At 36.1% G+C, this 20,837-nt stretch overlaps 1 protein-coding gene across 1 annotated transcript in view; it reads left to right on the top strand.

Moving 5' to 3' along the window:
- LOC102175008 (ovostatin homolog 2) overlaps window positions 3,579-20,837 on the top strand; it is a 59,258-nt gene continuing 41,999 nt past the window's right edge. The window contains 8 exon segments of the mRNA XM_018049117.1: window positions 3,579-3,739; window positions 4,056-4,239; window positions 5,334-5,520; window positions 9,414-9,445; window positions 12,089-12,257; window positions 12,759-12,843; window positions 16,993-17,110; window positions 20,559-20,670. Coding sequence (XP_017904606.1) covers window positions 3,675-3,739; window positions 4,056-4,239; window positions 5,334-5,520; window positions 9,414-9,445; window positions 12,089-12,257; window positions 12,759-12,843; window positions 16,993-17,110; window positions 20,559-20,670 — 952 coding nt within the window. The 5' untranslated portion in view covers window positions 3,579-3,674.

Here is a 20,837-nt window from a genome sequence, read left to right as displayed (position 1 = left end):
GAGGAACTAAAAAGCCTCTTGATGAAAGTGAAAGAGGAGAGCGAAAAAGTTGGCTTAAAGCTCAACATTCAGAAAACGAAGATCATGGCATCTGGTCCCATCACTTCATGGCAAATAGATGGGGAAACAGTGGAAACAGTGTCAGACTTTATTTCTTTGGGCTCCAAAATCACTGCAGGTGGTCATTGCAGCCATGAAATTAAAAGACACTTGCTCTTTGGAAGAAAAGTTATGACCAACCTAGATAGCATATTCAAAAGCAGAGACATTACTTTACCAACTAAGGTCCATCTAGTCAAGGGTATGGTTTTCCCAGTAGTCATGTATGGATGTGAGAGTTGGACTGTGAAGAAGGCTGAGCACTGAAGAATTGATGCTTTTGAACTGTGGTGTTGGAGAAGACTCTTGAGAGTCCCTAGGACTGCAAGAAGATCCAACCAGTCCATTCTGAAGGAGATCAGCCCTGGGATTTCTTTGGAAGGAATGATGCTAAAGCTGAAACTCCAGTACTTTGGCCACCTCATGCAAAGAGTTGACTCATTGGAAAAGATTCTGATGCTGGCAGGGATTGGGGGCAGGAGGAGAAGGGGACAGATGACAGAAGATGAGATGGCTGGATGGCATCACTGACTCGATGGACATGAATCTGAGTGAACTCCGGGAGTTGGTGATGGACAGGGAGGCCTGGCATGCTGTGATTCATGGGGTCGCAAAGAGTTGGACACGACTGAGCAACTGAACTGAACTGAACTGAACCATATTTCTAGCAAATAGTAGATACTCAGTAAGCACATACTGAATAAACAAGTGACTAGAGATAGTTCCATAGCAGTGAACAACAATGACCTACATAATACTGAGTCTGTCACGTGATGATGATATAATATCCATCATATATCCCTTTATTCAGCAGAAACATAAAGAGAATTTAGAACATAGTACATTGTTCCATGTCCTTTCATATTTTTATATAAAAACATTGTTTGATCTCACTTAATTTGATTATTAAAAGAAATTCTTCCCAATCACTTACTCTCTGGGTGACCCTATGAAAATTTGTGTTTTTTTTCTGATACTGTATTTCTCTTATGTATAAAATAAGAATAAATAAAGAACTTAAATTGTATTTTTGAGAATTAAATGAAGTGCTATCAATATCAGTGCCTATCACTCTGTTAATTATTAAGAAATTGTAATATCCCCCTTCTTCCACAGATCTTCATTCCTTCATTCTCACTTCCTTTCTCCCTGCCCTCTCCCATCCTCCTTCTTTCTTTCCTCTTTTTCTTTCTTCCCTTCTATACTAGAAGTAAACTCCTTTAAAAAGCTGTGTCTTACTCATCTTGCTATCTCTAGCACCTCAATATTGCCTTGCTGATACATGGTAAGTACACAATAGAAGTTGGATTCATATCTGAATTTTTTGGAATAAAGACCCGTTAACCATGTAAATCAGATAAATTTATTTGAGGGTATGTTAATCAGATAAAGTCATGTTTGGGGAAAGAGATATTATAAAAAATTCTAGTTTCCAAGGTTATTTAAAAGAATTGTACAAAACATACGTTTGTCATTAATAACTAGCCTTGATTAAAGTTAAAATGAATAGTCATTTACTCAGCATAAAATATTCACATTTGGAAAAACACAAATATTTTAGAGAAGTTGCATGATTTTAGATTCACCAGCCTTGAGAATAAAGAATTAGTTGCTTTGACTTATAAACAGTCTGCCTTGTGGTTCTGTTTAACTTGAACACTGATGAGTTGAGCTTCACTTGTTTTGGAAGCTAGTGATTTGTGAGTAGGAGAAACAGAGTACAGAGAGTGGTTCTAATAATAAGCCCAAGGGGTGATCAGAGGAAAGCGTATTGATCAAACACAGAGACCAACAGTTTGAGATTCCAGTGGAAAGAAATTAAATATTAAAACTGGCGAGGCCAAATAACAGTTGAAGATGAGCCCTGTAGCAAAGATTTTAAAAGAGCTGGCGTCTTAAGCATGGTTAGAGAAAAGGCAGACTGAAAACAAAAGTCTTAAATTGAAATGGGGAATCGAGAGAAGCTGCAGTTCTACTGAGAACATGATCCGAGTTTTCAAGCACACGGTACTGTGCTGTAATTGGAAATGCAGTCAGCTGAGGACCCTGTTGTGACCTTCCCTGGCCTCAGAGCCCCATTCCACCTCCGCACGGATTATAGCTGGTTTTGTTGTTCTTTCCTTTGTGTTTGCTGTTGCAGTATTGTAGATCTATTTCTAAAAGACTGAAGTCAGTTTCAATCTTTCATTACCCAATGCATCATTCTTCAAGCCAGATGCATTAACTCCATCAATACTTGACATGAAAAGGATGTTAACAACAACCAAAAAAAGAAGACAAATAGGGGAATTAACACACTGAGGGTAAGAGGTCACCAGTTTCTCTGGTATGACTCATGTTCCTTGTAGAAAAATTTTGCAATAATGACGGCAAAGCATTTTTTGCGGGGGTGGGGATCAAGAAGTGACTAGTGTGTGTGTACGCCTGTGCATGCACGCCAAGTCACGTCAGTTGTGCATATTTGACTCTTTGCGACTCTATGGACTGTAACCCACCAGATTCCGCTATCCATGGAATTCTCCAAGCTAGAACACTGGAGTGGGTTGTCTTGCCCTCCTCCAGGAGATCTCCACCACCCATGGATCGAACCTTCCTCTCTAATGTCTCCTAAATTGGCAGGCTGTTTACCACTAGCATCACCTGGGAAGCCCAGTATGTGTGTATGAACTCACACATATTTATCACATTTTCTTGCATTTTTTTCCTATTTAGGGTAGGAAAGGATATTGACCATTATAAAAACCTAAGAAAAGTATAGTAGGAACTCCTCTGATGGTCTAGTGGTTAAGACTCCATGCTTCCAATGCAAGGGGAGTGGGTTCCATCTCTGGTGGAAATGCTAAGTTCCCTCATGCCACGATGTGGCACACAAACAAAAAAAAAAAAAATCAGCAACAACAGAAAATTAAAGTAAATGTTGCACACATATCAACATTTTAAATGTTGTATTCCATATCATGAAATTATAGAAAAATGAGTTTCAATTATCTGTAAAATGAGCCTATATTGAGATATTTATTTGCATCTGGATTTTGGCAATATCAGATAATGTTGCTTCTCTCAGAAGCCTGGAATATTTACCTTTGGGGATTTGAAATGATTAATAGCTGTTTGGACAAGTATTTTCTTCCAAGTACTGATTCCTGTGGATTAATGCTTTTGATACTGCGGTGAGCCCTGGGAGTGAGGAACTAAATTAATAGAATCCTAAGTGTCACACAAGGGCTTTCTTTGTTTTCCTCTTTCTTCCTGTCCAACCTGTACTGCTGATTCCAAAAACAGATCAGCATCTGGTGAATTTAAGAAGGAAGTTGTAGGTAAAGTGACACCCCCAACCCCTCAGAAAAGTAATGGGAGAGGAAATCCAAATATGATTGGAGTCCCATTATATTTGCTCCAAAAAGCAATTGATCCTTCACTGTGTGACTATATAAAAGCAACAGTATACAGAGAGAAGCAGAGTAGAAGGAAGAAAAGAAAGCAGAGTTGAGACAGCTGACTTCTAATAAAGACAGAAAAAAAGAGGAGACTATCTTGAAGAATATCCTGAATAATTGTTCAGGCACTGGGGTAAAATGGTGCCCATCATTTTTATGAGCACCTTTTTGCTTCATTTTACTGTTTCTGAGACTTTGAACCCGTAAGGAATATTATATTGCTATTCATATGAAAGTACTGGCAAAGTGACCTTATGAAATATGCTGTGTTAAAATTTGATTGTATTTTACCATTTCAATTTCTGAGACAGAGTGCTGATTTACTTTGTAAATCTTAAACAGGTGTATGAAGGGAACTGACTTTATTTTTTCTTGATAGCTTTCTGTATACTTAAGTTTATTGTAATATCATGAAAAGTGTATATGTTTCAGAAATATGTCAATAAGCTAAAATTGTTTTATGCATGTTCTGCATTTCTCTTACCCTTGTTTAGAGTGTTGATTACTTTGTTTGCATAGGCAATATATCTTATGGGTCCCCTCTGTGATGCAAAGTCACTCTACAGAACAAGCTTGTCTCCACCTTTTAAACCTGAATGAATCTGTGTCCTTGAGTGTTGTCTTAGAATATGATGGATCCAATAGCACTATTTTTGACCAGACTGTGGAAGAGGATAGCTTCTATGCTTGTGCAAATTTTGAGGTGAGGTGCAGAATTCGACATTTCAGAACTTCAGATGGGAAGATGGAATTACTACTTAAAAATGAGTTTTGTGTCTGTTTCTCCATTGCTGCCTTGTAAATAAATTCTTCAGTACCATTTTTCTAGATTCCATATACATGTGCTAGCATGGACATGGGGAGAGGTGGGAGAGGGTAAGATTATGGAAAGAGTAACATAGAAACTTACACTACCATATATAAAATAGATAGCCAATGAGACTGCTGTATGGCTCAGGAAACTCAAACAGGGGCTCTGTATCAACCTAGAGGGGTGAGATGGAGAGGGAGATGGAAGGGAGATACATGTATACCTATGGCTGATTCATGTTGAGGTTTTATAGAAAACAGCAAAATTCTGTAAAGCAATTATCCTTCAGTAAAAAATAAATAAATCTTAAAAGAATTAGTTTTAGAGAAATAACAAAACTTGATTTGGATAAGCTGTAGAATCTGAGAAGCAAAATTGGATAATTTTTGAGAGCCAAATAAAAAGACAAGCTATATATACAATAAAGCTTGTGAAGTACTACACTTTTCTCTTGCAGGGAATGGTAATAAGACAATATAACTGTTTTCTGATGGGTTTCGCTGGTGGCTCAGCGGTAAAGAATCTACCTGCCAATACAGGAGACATGGGCTTAATCCCTGGGTCAGGACGATCCCCTGGATAAGGAAATGGCAACCCACTCTAGTATTCTTGCCTGGGAAATCCCCACGAACAAAGGAGCCTGGTGGGCTACAGTCCATAGGGTTGCAAAAGAGTCAGACACAATTTAGCGACCAAACAACTGCTTTTAGAGTGTAGAACTGTTTAAAAATGAGGATAGAGAATTAAGGAATGAGAGATTGGAACTCAGGAACATAGAAAACAATAGATTAGAAAACTCAGGAATAACTTTACTGGAAACGGTTCTTAGGTTAAATAAAGGAATTGAAACAAGTGATCGACAAGTTTCCCATTAAGACATAATGGATTCACAAGGCTCTCTCAGCCTCAGAAGCAAATTAAGGCATTGTTTACCACCTAAATGTCTAAGAATGATTTTCCCATTTTCTGCTCTTTATGTAAAATAGGTTTCCCACAAGTCTTCTGAACAGATGGCCTTTGTGACTCTGTTGGTCAAGGGAGATACTCTTAAAATCTTTGAGAGGAGATCTGCAGCACTCTCTTCAGAAGAGACAGTGACCTTTGTGCAGACAGATAAACCCATCTATAAATCTGGAGAGAATGGTAAGTCAATATTTATGTTTCCTTCTTATTGTTGATTTCAGAAACTCTTTCTTCTAATTTTAAGCAATCCAAACACATTATTAAATTTAAATCCAAGTTCTAATTTGGTCTTAACTCTTCAGATCAAAAATTTTTAGGATTTTGACCAGTGGTCTAGGTCAGTTATGAAACAGTGCCCTCCAGTTTCAATTGTTGAGTGCTTTGTTTCTTACAGTTTCATGTCTATCCCACTGTTTACAAATTCTCATGACAGGCTTGCATAATACAAAGGCTGCAAGCTAGGGGTGTGTTACTTCATAATTTACCAGCTGGGCAAACTAATTAAATCTCTATTTTGACTCAATTCTTTTCATCCATAGAATGGAAATAGTAAAAGTATCTCATTTTTACTGTGAGAATAAGATGGTCAATATAAAATAGTCTCTCTGTGTTCATGCATGCTAGGTTGCTTCGGTCATGTCCCACTTTGTGCGACCCCATGGATTGCAGCCCACCAGGCTCCTCTGTCCATGGGATTCTCCAGGCAAGAATACTGGAGTGGGTTGCCATGCCCTCCTCTGGGGAATCTTCCAGACCCAGAGATAAAACTTCCATCTTTTATGCCTCCTGCACTGGCAGGTGGATTCTTTACCCTTAGTGCCACCCGGGAAGCCCAAAATAGTCCCTGGCACACAGTAAGTAATTTGTAAATGGCATTTGTTGTCATCATCATTATTATTCATACCAGAAAAAGGAATCATAAATCTGATAACTTAGGCAGAGCCCTTCTTCATTATTGCTGTAAGTAGAAGAAAGCAGAAAAAGCACCAAACTAAGATTCAGAAGGATATGATTTTTGTCTTGGCTCTGAGAATAAATTATCAACTTCTGCCAAGTCAGTTCTGGTCTTTGAGATCTTTAGTTTTCTCATTTGTAAAATTAGAAGTTGGATAAGAGCATCCACACACTTTGTTCTATGAGCCTAGCGGGCTACAGTCCATGGGGTTGCAAAGAGTTGGATATGACTGAACATTTGAGCACACAGATGACTTACTAAAAAAAAGAGTAAAAGAACTAAAACAGAATTTATCTTATACTGAGGATTTTTTTTTTTGTTTTGCTACATTATGTTTTCTCTTCTGGATGTATTAAAGTACTATGATGACAGTTATAGGTGTAAAAATAGCTAATATGGCTTTTCTGGAATTCTGCTAAAATCAATATTTGCCAACATTAGTATATTTTTCCATAAAAATTACATATATCTCATGTGCATGTGTGTGTATGTATGTGCATGTAGGCAGTTGGGTCTGACTCTTTGCAACCCCATAAACTGTAGCCCACCAGCCTCCTCTGTCCATGGGATTTCCCAAGCAAGAATACTAGAGTCAGTTGCCATTTCTCCTCCAGGGGCTCTTCCTGATCCAAGGATCAAACCCAAGTCTCTAGTGTCTCCTGCATTGGCAGGCAGCTTTTTGACCATTAGTGCCACATCAGAAGCTCATGTGTAACTCTTACCATATGTATTTCACATTTGTCCTTCTGTGATTAATTCTGCCACCAAGTTTTGAAACTTCCCTATGGGCTGTTATGGTAAAAAGTTTCTAGTGGTGGCAGAAGCTCATGCCAGCTTTGGTAACACCAGGTCATGATCAACAGACGAATTATAAATGTGCAATAAAAAATCTTTCCAAAAGGAACCCAGATCTTAAAGGGTTAAATCAGAGCTAGAGGAGAAGGAAGTGCAGTGTTCTATGAAAGCAAAGCAATTAATTTTACGGTCTATTTATAAGCAATCATATCTGGGAGAGAAAATAACAAGGATAATAATCTTATTAATAGCTATGAGAAAACTAATAATTAATAAATAATAAGAAAATATTATTGTCCCTCTTCCTCTTTCAGTTAAGCTTCGCATTGTGACACTTGATACTAAGTTCCTACCTATCAACGATGTGGTGAGTTCAGTCATTTCAAAGGCATAATGAAATCTAAACAAATTACTCCATTGCTCTATAAGGTGTCATTGGGAAGTTTTCCATAACTATGGAGATACATATAACTATAGTTTCAAAGATAAACCTCAGTATTAAACAAAAAACTTTCCTATACAGACTGCCTTCTATAGCGTCGCACAGAGTCAGACATGACTGAAGTGACTTAGCAGCAGCAGCAGCAGCAGCAGCATACAGTGAATTGCTTTACTTCTCTAGGTCTTTTCATCCTGTTAGAAAAAATGACTTACATAGAACTTGCTTTTTACTTCCCAGAGGGAAGTTTGAGTCTGTTTCAGATTTAGAGTTTTCCTGGTATCTTTGACTCTAGAAACTTTGCCATCTAGAACAGAGAGGAATAAGTCAATATTTAAGTCAGATACTCTTTATAATGCAATATCTGGCCCCAAAATGAACTATTTTAATATTAACTTAAATTTTTCTTTCTTCTTTCGGTATCCCTTGATCACACTTCAGGTAAGAGATCTTTTTCAAACCCATCATTTAAAATGTTCAGATAAATAGTGATATGTGTGTAGTTTTCATTAAGCACAGTGAGAAATTAAGATAACTGAAATATGGGGGAAGGGAAATTTGTACATGCATACACAGTATAAGGCACCATGTGAAGAACCAAAGAAAGGGCTGCCACTTTTAGCGTCTGCTGTGGGCCAAATGGGGCAACGATGGATCTTCATGGAAAAACATAAGATTAGGTTCTTTATAGGGGCTTCCTCAGTGGCTCAGGGGTAAAGAATCCACCTGCAATGCAGGAGACTCAAAAGACACCGGTTTGATCCCTGAGTTGGGAAGATCTCCTGGAGAAAGGCATTGCAACCCACTCCAGTATTCTTGCCTGAATGATCCCCTGGACAGAGAAGCCTGCCGGACTACAGTCTATAGGGTCACAAACAGTCAGACATGACTGAAGCAATTGAACATGCAACACACACAGGCTCTTTCTAAGGGAGATTTATGTCTCAAATTGCTTGATTTTGGCTGCTGGCTCTTCTCAGTTTTAATTTAGCCACATTTTGTTTTAAGAAAATAGAACTCAAAAGCACGTAAAAATGTAGGAGTACACAGAAGGTGATACTATAAAATGGACTCCACTTTCAGAAACCAGTTTGCATCTCCTTCAACCAGATCAAATCTCTGGTGTAGTGTAATGTGGCTTTCAAATTTAAGTGAAATTGCATGCCTGTCCATAAATAGCTTGTATCAATCAACTCCAACAGTATGTATTTTAATCTCTACATATAATAGGTACCATGACTAATTAGTTCTAAAGGTTAATACATTGAAATCTAGTTCATCATTAATGATCATGTATGTAAATATAGTCTATAATTTAAATGATTTTGATTTTGTTATATGGGTGACAACTTGTCCTTCTAGTGGGATAAATAATGTTGGCCATTTTATGTTTTCTGCATTATTAGTAACCTGTAAATAATATTATCTCCACATTTAAATGTTTCATGCAGATAATGTTGTGTTCCATGGGAAGTAACAGCAAACTTAAGTAACATCGCTTTAAATGAGTAAAAAATCCATTGTTTTCAGAAACTACTACCCCTGAATAGTAGGTTCAAGGTTAGGGCAGTAATAGCACAATGTTACTAAGGCTTCTTCTATTTACTCTTTTTTTTTCTTTCTTTTTAATTTTTTAAATTTTAAAAGTATGATAACACATTTACAGGAGACTTGGAAAATACAGAACAAAGTTACATATAGTGTAAATTTTTTAAGAAGCTAAATTAAGATTTTTAGTTGGAGTTTCAATATCAACCTCTCAAAATTAATAAAATGAATATACAGAAAAGTAGAAGGTTATAGGAAACCTGAAAAGCACCATGAACCAATTCAACATAGCTAAGATTTATGCAGTTTTGACACTACAGTACGATACACACTCTGTTCAAGTTCTCATAGACTATGAACCAGGAGACACTGAAACATATCCAGGGATGTAGAACAAGGTGCAAAAATTTCATGATCTAAAGGAATTGAAATCATACAGAGTCTGTTTCCTTACCACTGTGGAATGATGTTAGAAATCAACATCAAAAGATATTTGAAAATAACCCATATATTTTCAAGTGCAATGTGACATTTACCAAGAGAGATCTTTGACTTAGCCATTGAAAGCCTCAATAAATTGGAAGACTGATGAAACACAGCAGGCGTTTGCAGAGAAGCAAGCATTTAAATGAGAAATTAATATCAAAATACTTTTAAAATTCCATGTATTTGAAAATTAAAGGTCCACTTTTAAATGATGGGTGTATCTAAGAAGCCATAGCGAGGAAAATTAGGAAATATTTATAATAGAATAAAAATGGAAGAGACTTTCCCAGAATTTGTTGCATGCAGCTGAAGCTACTCAATAGACTTCTATTTAACCTCTATGTCATCCTCAATATCTTGCTTTATTTTCTGTGGCATCTGAGTTTGATTCTTCTCTATCCAGTGACTTCTATTTACATGTCATCAGCCAACACTCAATCACATGAGTAATTCTTACTGAAAGGAAGTCTACAAAATTAATTTAACTTTCTAGATTTTACTGTGGAGGAAAGCAAAAAACAAACAAACAAAAAAAAGATGAGCAGTGAGTAATGTTTCTGTGCCTTTGTAGATTTCTTTTTATCCAGATTTCTTTAATTCAGTTCAGTCGCTCAGTCGTGTCCGACTATTTGTGACCCCATGAATCACAGCACACTAGGCTTCCCTGTCCATCATCAACCCCCGGAGTTTACTCAGACTCATGTCCATCGAGTCGGTGATGCCATCCAGCCATCTCATCCGCTGTTACGCCCTTTTCCTCCTGCCCCCAATCCCTCCCAGCATCAGAGTCTTTTCCAATGAGTCAATTCTTCACATGAGGTGTCCAAAGTATTGGAGCTTCAGCCTCAGCATCAGTCCTTCCAATGAACACCCAGGACTGATCTTCTTTAGGATGGACTGGTTGGATCTCCTTGCAGTCCAAGGGATGCTCAAGAGTCTTCCTCAACAACACAGTTCAAAAGCATCAATTCTTCAGTGCTCAGCTTTCTTCACAGTCCAACTCTCACATCCATACATGACCACAGGAAAAACCATAGCCTTGACTAGACGGACATTCGTTGAGAAAGTAATGTCTCTGCTCCTGAATATGCTATCTAGGTTGGTCATAACTTTCCTTCCAAGGAGTAAGCGTCTTTTAATTTCGTGGCTGCAATCACCATCTGCAGTGATTTTGGAGCCCAAAGAAATAAAGTCTGACACTGTTTCTGCTGTTTCCCTATCTATTTGCCATGAAGTGATGGGACCAGATGCCATGATCTTAGTTTTCTGAATGTTGAGCTTTAAGCCAACTTTTTCACTCTACTCTTTCACTTTCATCAAGAGGCTCTTTAGTTCCTCTTCACTTTCTGCCATAAGGGTGCTGTCATCTGCATATCTGAGGTTATTGATATTTCTCCCAGCAATCTTGATTCCAGCTTGTGCTTCTTCCAGCCCAGGGTTTCTCATGATGTACTCTGCATAGAAGTTATTTAGGCATGGTGACAATATACAGCCTTGATGTACTCCTTTTCCTATTTGGAACCAACCTGTTGTTCCATGTCCAGTTCTCACTGTTGCTTCCTGACCTGCATACAGATTTCTCAAGAGGCAGGTCAGGTGGTCTGGTATTCCCATCTCTTTCAAAATTTTCCACAGTTTATTGTGATCCACACAGTCAAAGGCTTTGGCATAGTCAATAATCAGAAATCAATGTTTTTCTGGAACTCTCTTGCTTTTTCCATGATCCAGCGGATGTTGGCAATTTGATCTCTGGTTCCTCTGCCTTTTCTAAAACCAGCTTGAGCATCTGGAATTTCACAGTTCACATATTGCTGAAGCCTGGCTTGGAGGCTGCCAAGACATAATTTCTTTAATTATTACTGGATAATATCAATACATTTATTGAAGCAGGCTCACACAAGCTGCTAAAAGCAAATGACGGAGGAAGTGTGGCTTGAAGGATGCTTTCTTATTGTGGGACTTCCATTTAACAGTGTGTAATTTTTTATCACAATTTGAGATGCAAGTGCAATAAAATGATAGAACTTTCTTTACTTCCCTGAACTACATGTGTTCAGTCGCTCGATCATGTCTGACCCTTTGTATCCTCATAGCCTGTATCCCAACAGGCTCCTCCATCAGTGGAATATTCCAGACAAGAATACTGGAGTGAGTTGCCATTTCTTATTCCAGGGGATCTTCTTGCCCCAGGGATCGAACCCATGTCTTCTGCATCTCCTGTATTGGCAGGCAGATTCTTTACTACTAGCATCACCTTGCTGTGTTGTGCTTAGTTGCTCAGTCATGTCTGACTCTTTGTGACCTCATGGATTTCAGCCAAGCAGGCTCCTCTTGTCCATGGGTTCTCCAGACAAGAATGCTGGAGTGGGTTTCCATGCCCTTCTCCAGGGGATCTTCCCAACCCAAGGATCAAACCCTGGTCTCCCACACTGCAGGCAGATCCTTTACCCTCTGAGCCACTAGGGAAGCCCCAACTACATAAAGGATCACAAGTTAAAAAGAAAAGGATAATATTCTCATACATCCTCTGCTTTTATTTCTTCTTTATTTTCTAGGATCCTCAAAACAATAGGATTTTTCAATGGCAAAATGTGACCTCTTCTCAAAATATTACCGAACTCTCATTTCAACTGGTTTTAGAACCAGTGTTTGGAGATTACTCTATTGTTGTGAAAGAAAAATCAGGAAAGACGTTGACACACCAATTTACTGTTGATAGAAATGGTAACCAATTGCTAATTATGATTGTTGTCTTATATAATTGAAGTGTCCAAAGAACTGTTTAACAAAATTACTTTTATGTTAGAATTAGACAAATTACATTGTTTGCTTTGGTTTTCTGCCATTTTCCTTTCTTGTCCTATGGTTCATTGTCTCTGCTTTCTTGTTCATCATTCATTGCCTGTATCCTTATTCTGATCCCTTCCTTTTCTCCTGAGGAAATATCCCATTTTTTTTAGAATAAAGACAACCATCTAGAAAGGATCTAAAGGACTACAACAAACAAAATGTGAAGTTCCAAGAATAGGGAAGAAAGGAAAAGAGAATTACTAATTAATGAGACACCATCACCCACTGATGGAATTTGGAGGAACCGAACCATGATCTATACAGAGGCATACATAGAAAGATGTCATGTGTGGAAACACATTTACATGGTTGTAATCATTTTTGCTCAGCAGTGTGTGAGAGCCGAAGTAACATTATATTTCTCTTTGTTTCCAGTGTTGCCCAAGTTTGAAGTTAAGGTCAGTGCACCACAAACAATAACTATTTCAGATGATGAATTCCAAATCAGCACATGTGCTAAGTAAGTATTCAAGAGATTTAACTCCACCTGTCAATACAAGGGTTAGAGGAAACAAAAAATGAGATCAATCATGTAAACTTATGTATCTGCTTATATTAAAAGTTTTAAAGAAGTAATGGATTGTCACTGTAGAATATTTGAAAAATATTGAAAAATGTGAGATATTACCTAAAATTAATTACATTAACTGTCATTAACACTTTATTTTTCTCTGGTCTTTTATGAGCACTTTCAACAATTGACATTTTTACCCACTCCAGTTAAGAAAACCTGTTACTATACAATGCCAGGCTTTTCATGTATTCCAATTCCTCGCTGCATAAACATATCTCTGTGTGGCTATACCAAATTTGTCTAACCACTCTTTTATTATATGACATGCAACCTGTTTGATTTTGTTTTCCCAGTGACAAATAAAGTTATAGTAATGTCTTTGTGTATAAAATGTAGCATTTTAATGAAAAATTATTTACTTAAGAAAATTTCCCAAAATTGGATTTACTACAACAAAAGTATAACAATGCTATGACAAATGGGTAACATTCTTTTAGTTTTTTTTGACTGCCATATTGTTCACTAAGTATGTTGTGCCCAAGGACGATTCCGACCGCTTGTCTAAAGCATCTTGCCTTACTGAATCTTCACCATCAGTGGATGTTTTCACTAAAAAAAAAAAAACAAAAACAGAAAGAAAAGAAAGAAATATTGAAAATATCATAGTGAGGCATTTTGTCAATTTAATTTTAACTAATTTGAATCCACTTGATGTAAAAAAGGAATTCCTATATGACTCGAGAAATTGTTATTTTCTTTTGAGGGAATTATTTCTAATGCCTTGCCTTTCCTCAAATTTCTAATTATAGTAAAAAAAAAACAAGCTAATATTTATTGAATACCAATTAATGTGCTAAGCATTGCATTTGTTAACTTTCTCACCATATCACTGTGAGAAAGGAGCTATTATCAACTCAATTTTATAAAGAAAGATAATGAGAGAATTTAAATAATTTATCAACATTAATAGGGTTTTTTGATGGAAGAACTACAATTTAGACCTCGGATATCTAAGTTCAGTTTCTCTCCTAACCAAGACCTCTATTATACTTTATATAAACAATTGAAAATGTTAATATTTGCCATATTTGTTAAACATTGTTTATTTAACTAATGACATGAAAAGTACCTGCCTTTGAATATTTTCAGTAGTATATTAAAGATACATTGGTAAAGGGCAGCCTGGTAGAAACATGGGGATTTTGCTGAGAATACCATAAGGAATCTTAGAAACAGTTTCTAGTCTTTTAAAAAAATATTCTTTAGACTCTAGGAAAACAATCATAATATTTTTCTGAGTTTCAGTGAAGAGTAGCTGATCATGCGCCAGAATTTTGTAAATGTAGTGTATGAGATATTATAGGTTATCTGTGTAAAAAATAATGGGATAATCAATATAAGGATACTAAACTGGTTTCACTAGAAAAATCCTACAGAAAACCAGAGTTGTCAGTGGGATTAACATCTATAATTTATCTGCTGAATGGTATGTTTTAACACTGCAATGCACTTTATAGGAGTAGTCAAAATATTTTATCAAGTATCACCTTACAAAGACTTCCTAAAAGCTAAATGTTGATATGGAATTGGGATTTTTTTTAATTTATTTATTTTAATTGGAGGCTAATTACTTTACAATATTGTATTGGTTTTGCCACACATCAACATGAATCCGCCACGGGTGTACACGTGTTCCCAATCTTGAACCCCCCTCCCACCTCTCTCCCCATACCATCCCTCTGGGTCATCCCAGTGCACCAGCCCCAGGCATCCTGTATCCTGCATCGAACCTGGACTGGTGATTCGTTTCTTATATGATATTATACGTGTTTCAATACCATTCTCCCTAATCATTCCACCCTCTCCCTCTCCCACAGAGTCCAAAAGACTATTCTATACATCTGTGTCTCTTTTGCTGTCTTGCATACAGGGTTATCGTTACCATCTTTCTAAATTCCGTATATATGCATTAGTATATGGTATTGGTGTTTTTCTTTCTGGCTTACTTCACTCTGTATAATCGGCTCCAGTTTCATCCACCTCATTAGAACTGATTCAAATGTATTCTTTTTAATGACTGAGTAGTACTCCATAGTGTCTATGTACCACAGCTTTCTTATCCAGTCATCTGCTGATGGACATCTAGGTTGCTTCCATGTCCTGGCTATTATAAACAGTGTTGCGATGAACACTGGGGTACACGTGTCTCTTTCAATTCTGGTTTCCTCGGTGTGTATGCCCAGCAGTGGGATTGCTGGGTCACAAGGCGGAGGGTTTTATTTATTTATTGACATGGCGTTTGGATTTACTGAAATGTTGATATGGAATTAGGATTTATGAAAACTTCCTTAATGTTATATTCTACTCAGATCTGACATTAAACAATGTGTCAGTATCAGAATAATCAAATCCTGCAACAGGACTAGAGAGTTGAGAGCAGAGCTAAGCTTGCTCCATGGTTGTTTCTGTGCAGGCTAAGAGAATATGATGAATGAATCAGTGTGTCACATCAGTGACTGAGTTGCCAACAATTAAGATTGCACAATACTGAATCATTGTTTCTTAACCATTAGCTTGGAACAGCCAGAGGAAACAACAACAGATTAGATTATTTTAGCAAACCACCTCAGAGATGAATTAAGCTTTTAAGAAGGAAGAAAATCACCCACAGGCAAAAGTATTTTAATAAACTGTATTAGTATTCGCCAAAACCTTTTCAGATTATAAAAGGAGAATGCTTATTCTGATCTGTATGTAAACTTAAGCTACATATCTTTTTAGGTGATAACGCAATGAGTTTTATCTGATAAATAAAAAACAATAAGAAGAAGGAAATATGATATGCTGGGGTATAACATTTGTGACCTGTTTAGAGTCTTGACTCTATTTTACTTGTAATTGGTATTTAGGGTTGACAGATTATAGTGAGTTGGATTGAGTTAAAATATCAGAAGCATTGAGAATTGTTAAATAGATTAGTGGAAGAGAAAGAACATGGATTGTGGCCTGAGAAATATCTGAGTGTGAATTTTAATTCCATCAGTTACAAAGTGGAGAAAAGAGATACCCGATCTCAATTTACTAATCCATTAAATGAGATAACACACTTACATCTCAGGATCACTGGGAAAAATAAATGATATATGTAAACACCAATGTCCAACTACTAGAAAAAATATTATAATCACTACATTTAATAATATTCACTTTTACCGTATACTGATTTTAGATTTGTTTTTCTAAATACTAGTAGAAGGGATCCTTAAATAATCCACAAGCTCAAATCATCAACTTATTTGCCTTTGAATCTTTAAAAAGCTTGTATTATAGTCTTTTGTGTGTTTTGGGAGAAAATGAAATATTTATTTAATCCCACCCCAAAAGACAGACTTCCCTAGTGGCTCAGACGTAAAGAACCTGCCTGCAATGTGGGAGACCTGGGTTCATCTCTGAGTTGAGAAGATCCCATGGAAGAGGGCATGGCAACCCACTCCTGGAGATTCCTGCCTGGAGAATCCCCATGGACAGAGAAGCCTGGCAGGCTGCAGTCCCTAGGGTCGCAAAGAGTCGGACACGACTGAGCGACTAAGCACACACGCACCCCAAAAGACATTATACTTTTGGTCAGAGCATATCCAGTATATGCCAATCCTTTTATATTTACTGAGTGAGGAATGAGAAGTGTTATATAAAATATTAATCTAGAAGTACTTCATGATCCTGAGTAATTTATTTATATGTATATATCTTTTGTGCTAGAGCAAGTGTTGCAAGCAATTTTTTAAATATTTTTATCAGATTAAAATATAACTTTTGAAACTCAATTTGATCATTAGGTCCAAGTCACTTAGATTTTGAATTTTACGTTACTTTGAATTTGATTTTTTTTAAAAAACAACTGAATCCTCCTAACAGATTAAATGTCTAATTTAATCTAAATACAGTGGAGAGGAGAGTGCAAATAGATGAGCTTCCTAATTGAATTTCGTTGTTGGGTAGACATAGTTTAGAGATTTCATATATAACCTATGAATAAGAGACCATGAAATATGACCGTGGTATCGTTCATATTACCAGTATATCTTCTCCTCCTAGGTATACCTTTGGCCAACCTGTACATGGGAAAGTCCAAGTCCAGGTGTGCAGGGGATTTTTTTCCTCTGTGGCTTGTGAGAAAGACAAGAATGAAATATGTGAACAGTTTGTTGCACAGGTACAGATCATGATCTTTACTCCAAAAAATTAATTCTTCTTGATTTTCAATATTATTCTTTCTTTGATTCCATTTATAAAAGAGACTGAACAACACTATTTTCATGTTGTAGATAATGGAGGTTGTAAATAGGTGAGGTAAAGAATGAAAAGAAAATTCAAGTTGTAATTCATTCTCTAGGCCAAGTCCATTGCTCTTCACCTATGTATTCATGGAATTTTTAGAATTTGAACGATCTTATTTGTCTTTTTTTGTTTATACTGTTTAGGTGACCTCTCTGATCTTTCTTTGGAGTATCATAAACTATCCTTTACATAAATGAATCCCTGATGGCACTCACCATGCCACCTAGAATTGTCTTTATGAAAAAAGTTCACTTGCAAATAGCTGCAATTCAAAGTATCTATTTTATTACCTTAGATTTGAAGTTCACTATTGAAGCCACCATTTGCTTTTTCAGTTTATAGTATCATAACATTAATGATCGTGGCCATCTCATTGAGGATCAGCTTTAGACTTCAAAAGTAAAATGTGTTTACACCATACAGTTTGTATTTTAATTCTGATTATCCTAATCTCACTGAATTTTTGAACAGAAAATTACCTAAAGGCTTTTTTGTAAATATCAATATTTGGTTAATACAGACAGAAACCTATATTTTAGGTAGGGATTGCAGACTGAAAAAGACTGAATGAAATTCTTTCACATCAGAGAACATTATTCTATGGTGTGGTTATAATATAATTTTGTCAGCCATTTTACCCAAGTGATGGGGATTTCATCCAACTAGTGTTTAATTTTTCCCCAGTGTGAAAAATGCAACAATAAATAATCTGCTAAAAATATCTTTATGTATGAGAAGTTTTATTTATTTGAAATAGATCCCTTGGAGCAGATTTCCTGAGTCAAAGTAGATAAATAGATAGGTGGATAGATACAATCATATATAGATTTAATTTTTTAAAAATATTACTGCCAGCAATACATGAATTTAAAATGTTTTGCCATTTTGGTAGACAAAAATTTACCTTGTTTTAACTTGCATTAGTAGTGAGTTTGGGGCTTCCCTAGTGGCTCAGTGGTTAAGAATCTACCTGCTAATTCAGGAGATGTGGGTTCCATTCCTGGGCAGGAAGATCCCCTGGAGAAGGAAATGGCAACCCACTCCAGTATTCTTGCCTGGAAAATCCCGTGGGCAGAGGAGCCTGGTGGGCTATAGACAAGAGTCAGACATGACTGAGAGGCTAATCAACAACAGCAATAACCCATGAGTTTGAGAATATTTTCATATTTTTGTTATCAGTTTGGACTTCTTGTTTGAGAACTCTTAATTACACCTGTTTTTCCTATTGCTGTGAAATGGAAACTTTCTTGTTTTATGAATATTGCCCTCTAACCCTCTTGCCAGAAGTAGAAAAAGCCTGCACATAGCAATGAAGAATCTGCATGCCACAAGAAAGATCCAGTGCAGCCAAAAAAAAAAAAAAAAAAAAAGTACCCTCTAGTCTCAAAGCGAAATTTTTTCAAGTTTTTGTTTAAATATTGACTTTGTGGTATTTTTTAAATACCAGAGCTTCTAATGTTTATGGGCTCTCAGCCTTAGAAAAAGATCTTACCTGCCATTGTATTGTACATGTAGCTATCTATTATAAGATTTTAAAAATTTATCTGATCAACGTATCATTTTTATTAAGTTCTAAAATAATTTTCTTTTCTTCCAGATGGATTTTCATCTGTGTTAGTATCTACCTCTTGTACAATTTTGCCCTCCTAAATCATCTCATAAAAATGTTCATCTATTTTGTTGGTCTTTAATTTCTGCTTTCACCTTTTTCCTAATATTACTTTCTGTTTCTGCATAATTTACTTTCATTTTCATATTATTCTTTTCCTTAAAATTTTAGCTTATTAGTTCAAAAAATGTTAGTTGCTTCTTGTTTAAAAAAATTCAGTGTTTTTACACTTTCGGTTAATCACAACATAACAGCAAAGATTTTGATGCGAAGTATTCGTCCCTTGAAATTGGCAACACCTAGATTATTATTGATTTACTTCACGTGGTCTCTTTGACTCAGGGATGACTGAAAAATTTTTCCTCTTAATTTCAAAGCAATTAAAGTTCTTCGATTACTTTTTATTATTTCTTTTTAATTTGTATTTTAAACAGACAAACTTGACCTTTTTTGTTGTTGTTGATTTTATAGCTGATAGTTCAGAGCACCACATATTCTGGAATCAGAATGCCTGGTTACCTCCACCACCTCCCAACTGTGTGACCTTGGGCAGATTATATAGCCAACCTGGGTTTCATTCATTTATCCATATAAAGGAGATGATAATAGTGACTTGTTCATATCGTGGTTCTGAGGATCAATGAATTGATATATCCCTCTAATGTTTTACATTTGAAATTAATAAACACTATATTTTAAAATAGAATTAAATCTATATCTCTCTAATTACTCGTGTCACTACTGAAAGATTATCTACAGATTTTTCTTTATTTCATTTCACTTTACACTAGTAGCAATTTTAAAAATCTTTATTGAAATACAGTTGATTTACCATGTCATGCTAATTTCATATGTACAGCAAAGTGATTCACTTGCACACATATATATAAATACATGTATTATTTCTTTTCTATTATTCTTTTACATTCTTTTCCCTTATAGGTTATTACAACATACTGAGTATAGTTTCCTATACTATGCAGAAGGTCCTTGTTGGTTAACTAGCTGTATATAAGTAGTGTGTATATTGTAATCCCAAACCTCTGATTTATCCCTCCCCACTTCCCCTTTAATAATCACAAGTTTGTTTTCTATGTCTGTGAGTCTGTTTCTATTTCATAAATAAGTTCATTTGTATTCTCTTTTTTAGATTCCACATATAAATGAAATCATATATTCATCTTTTTCCTAACTTTCATCACTTAGTATGATAATCTCCTGGTCCATCCATGTTGCTGAATATGGCATTATTTCTTTTTTGTGTGTGGCTGAGTAATATTTCATTGTATACATACACCAGATTTTTCTTTTTTTAAATGAACAGTTTACCTTGAAGTGTTCTGGTGTCACATGTTTGAAGAGTGCTTCTACTCCATCTGTTCTTAATACTTCTCAAGTATTAGGGAGATTTTAATTTCTCAGTCCTAAAATATTATTCAGTTCCATTTTTCATTCATGAATTTGTTCCCACCAATGTCTCCAGGAGAATACCCCTGAAATCTGTAAAATATGCATTACTTCCACTTTGTTTTCATTACTGATGAAACTCCCCCCAACCTCCTCCTCCTTGTTTTATAATTCTTGGTCATTTCACCAAGTTTGTGAGATGGAGCTGTGGAGAAATTGAGGGAGTTACATATCTGTGCTGAAATTCCATATTTCTTAGAGACTTTTAAATACCTAACCTTTTCATTACACTTTCTCTTCTTTTCAGTTGAAAAATGGTTGTGTTTCTCAAACTGTAAATACAAAAGTCTTCCAACTCTACCGTTCTGGACTTTTCATGTCATTTTATATCACCGCAACTGTTACGGAAATTGGGACAGGTAATGCTCCTGTTTTATGGGCAATCTGGGGCTATATGCAGCTCCCTGAGAGACGTTTACTGAGTTAACAATGTTCACAAAATACAGATCAATAGTTGTTCAGCATGTGGAGTACATTGCCAATAGGTCAACTTGAGCGTTGCTTTCGAATAAGATTTTCCTAATAA

Source organism: Capra hircus, chromosome 5, assembly GCF_001704415.2.
Source record: "Capra hircus breed San Clemente chromosome 5, ASM170441v1, whole genome shotgun sequence".
Classification (NCBI taxonomy): Eukaryota; Metazoa; Chordata; class Mammalia; order Artiodactyla; family Bovidae; genus Capra; species Capra hircus.
This window is presented reverse-complemented; position numbering and strand designations above follow the sequence as displayed.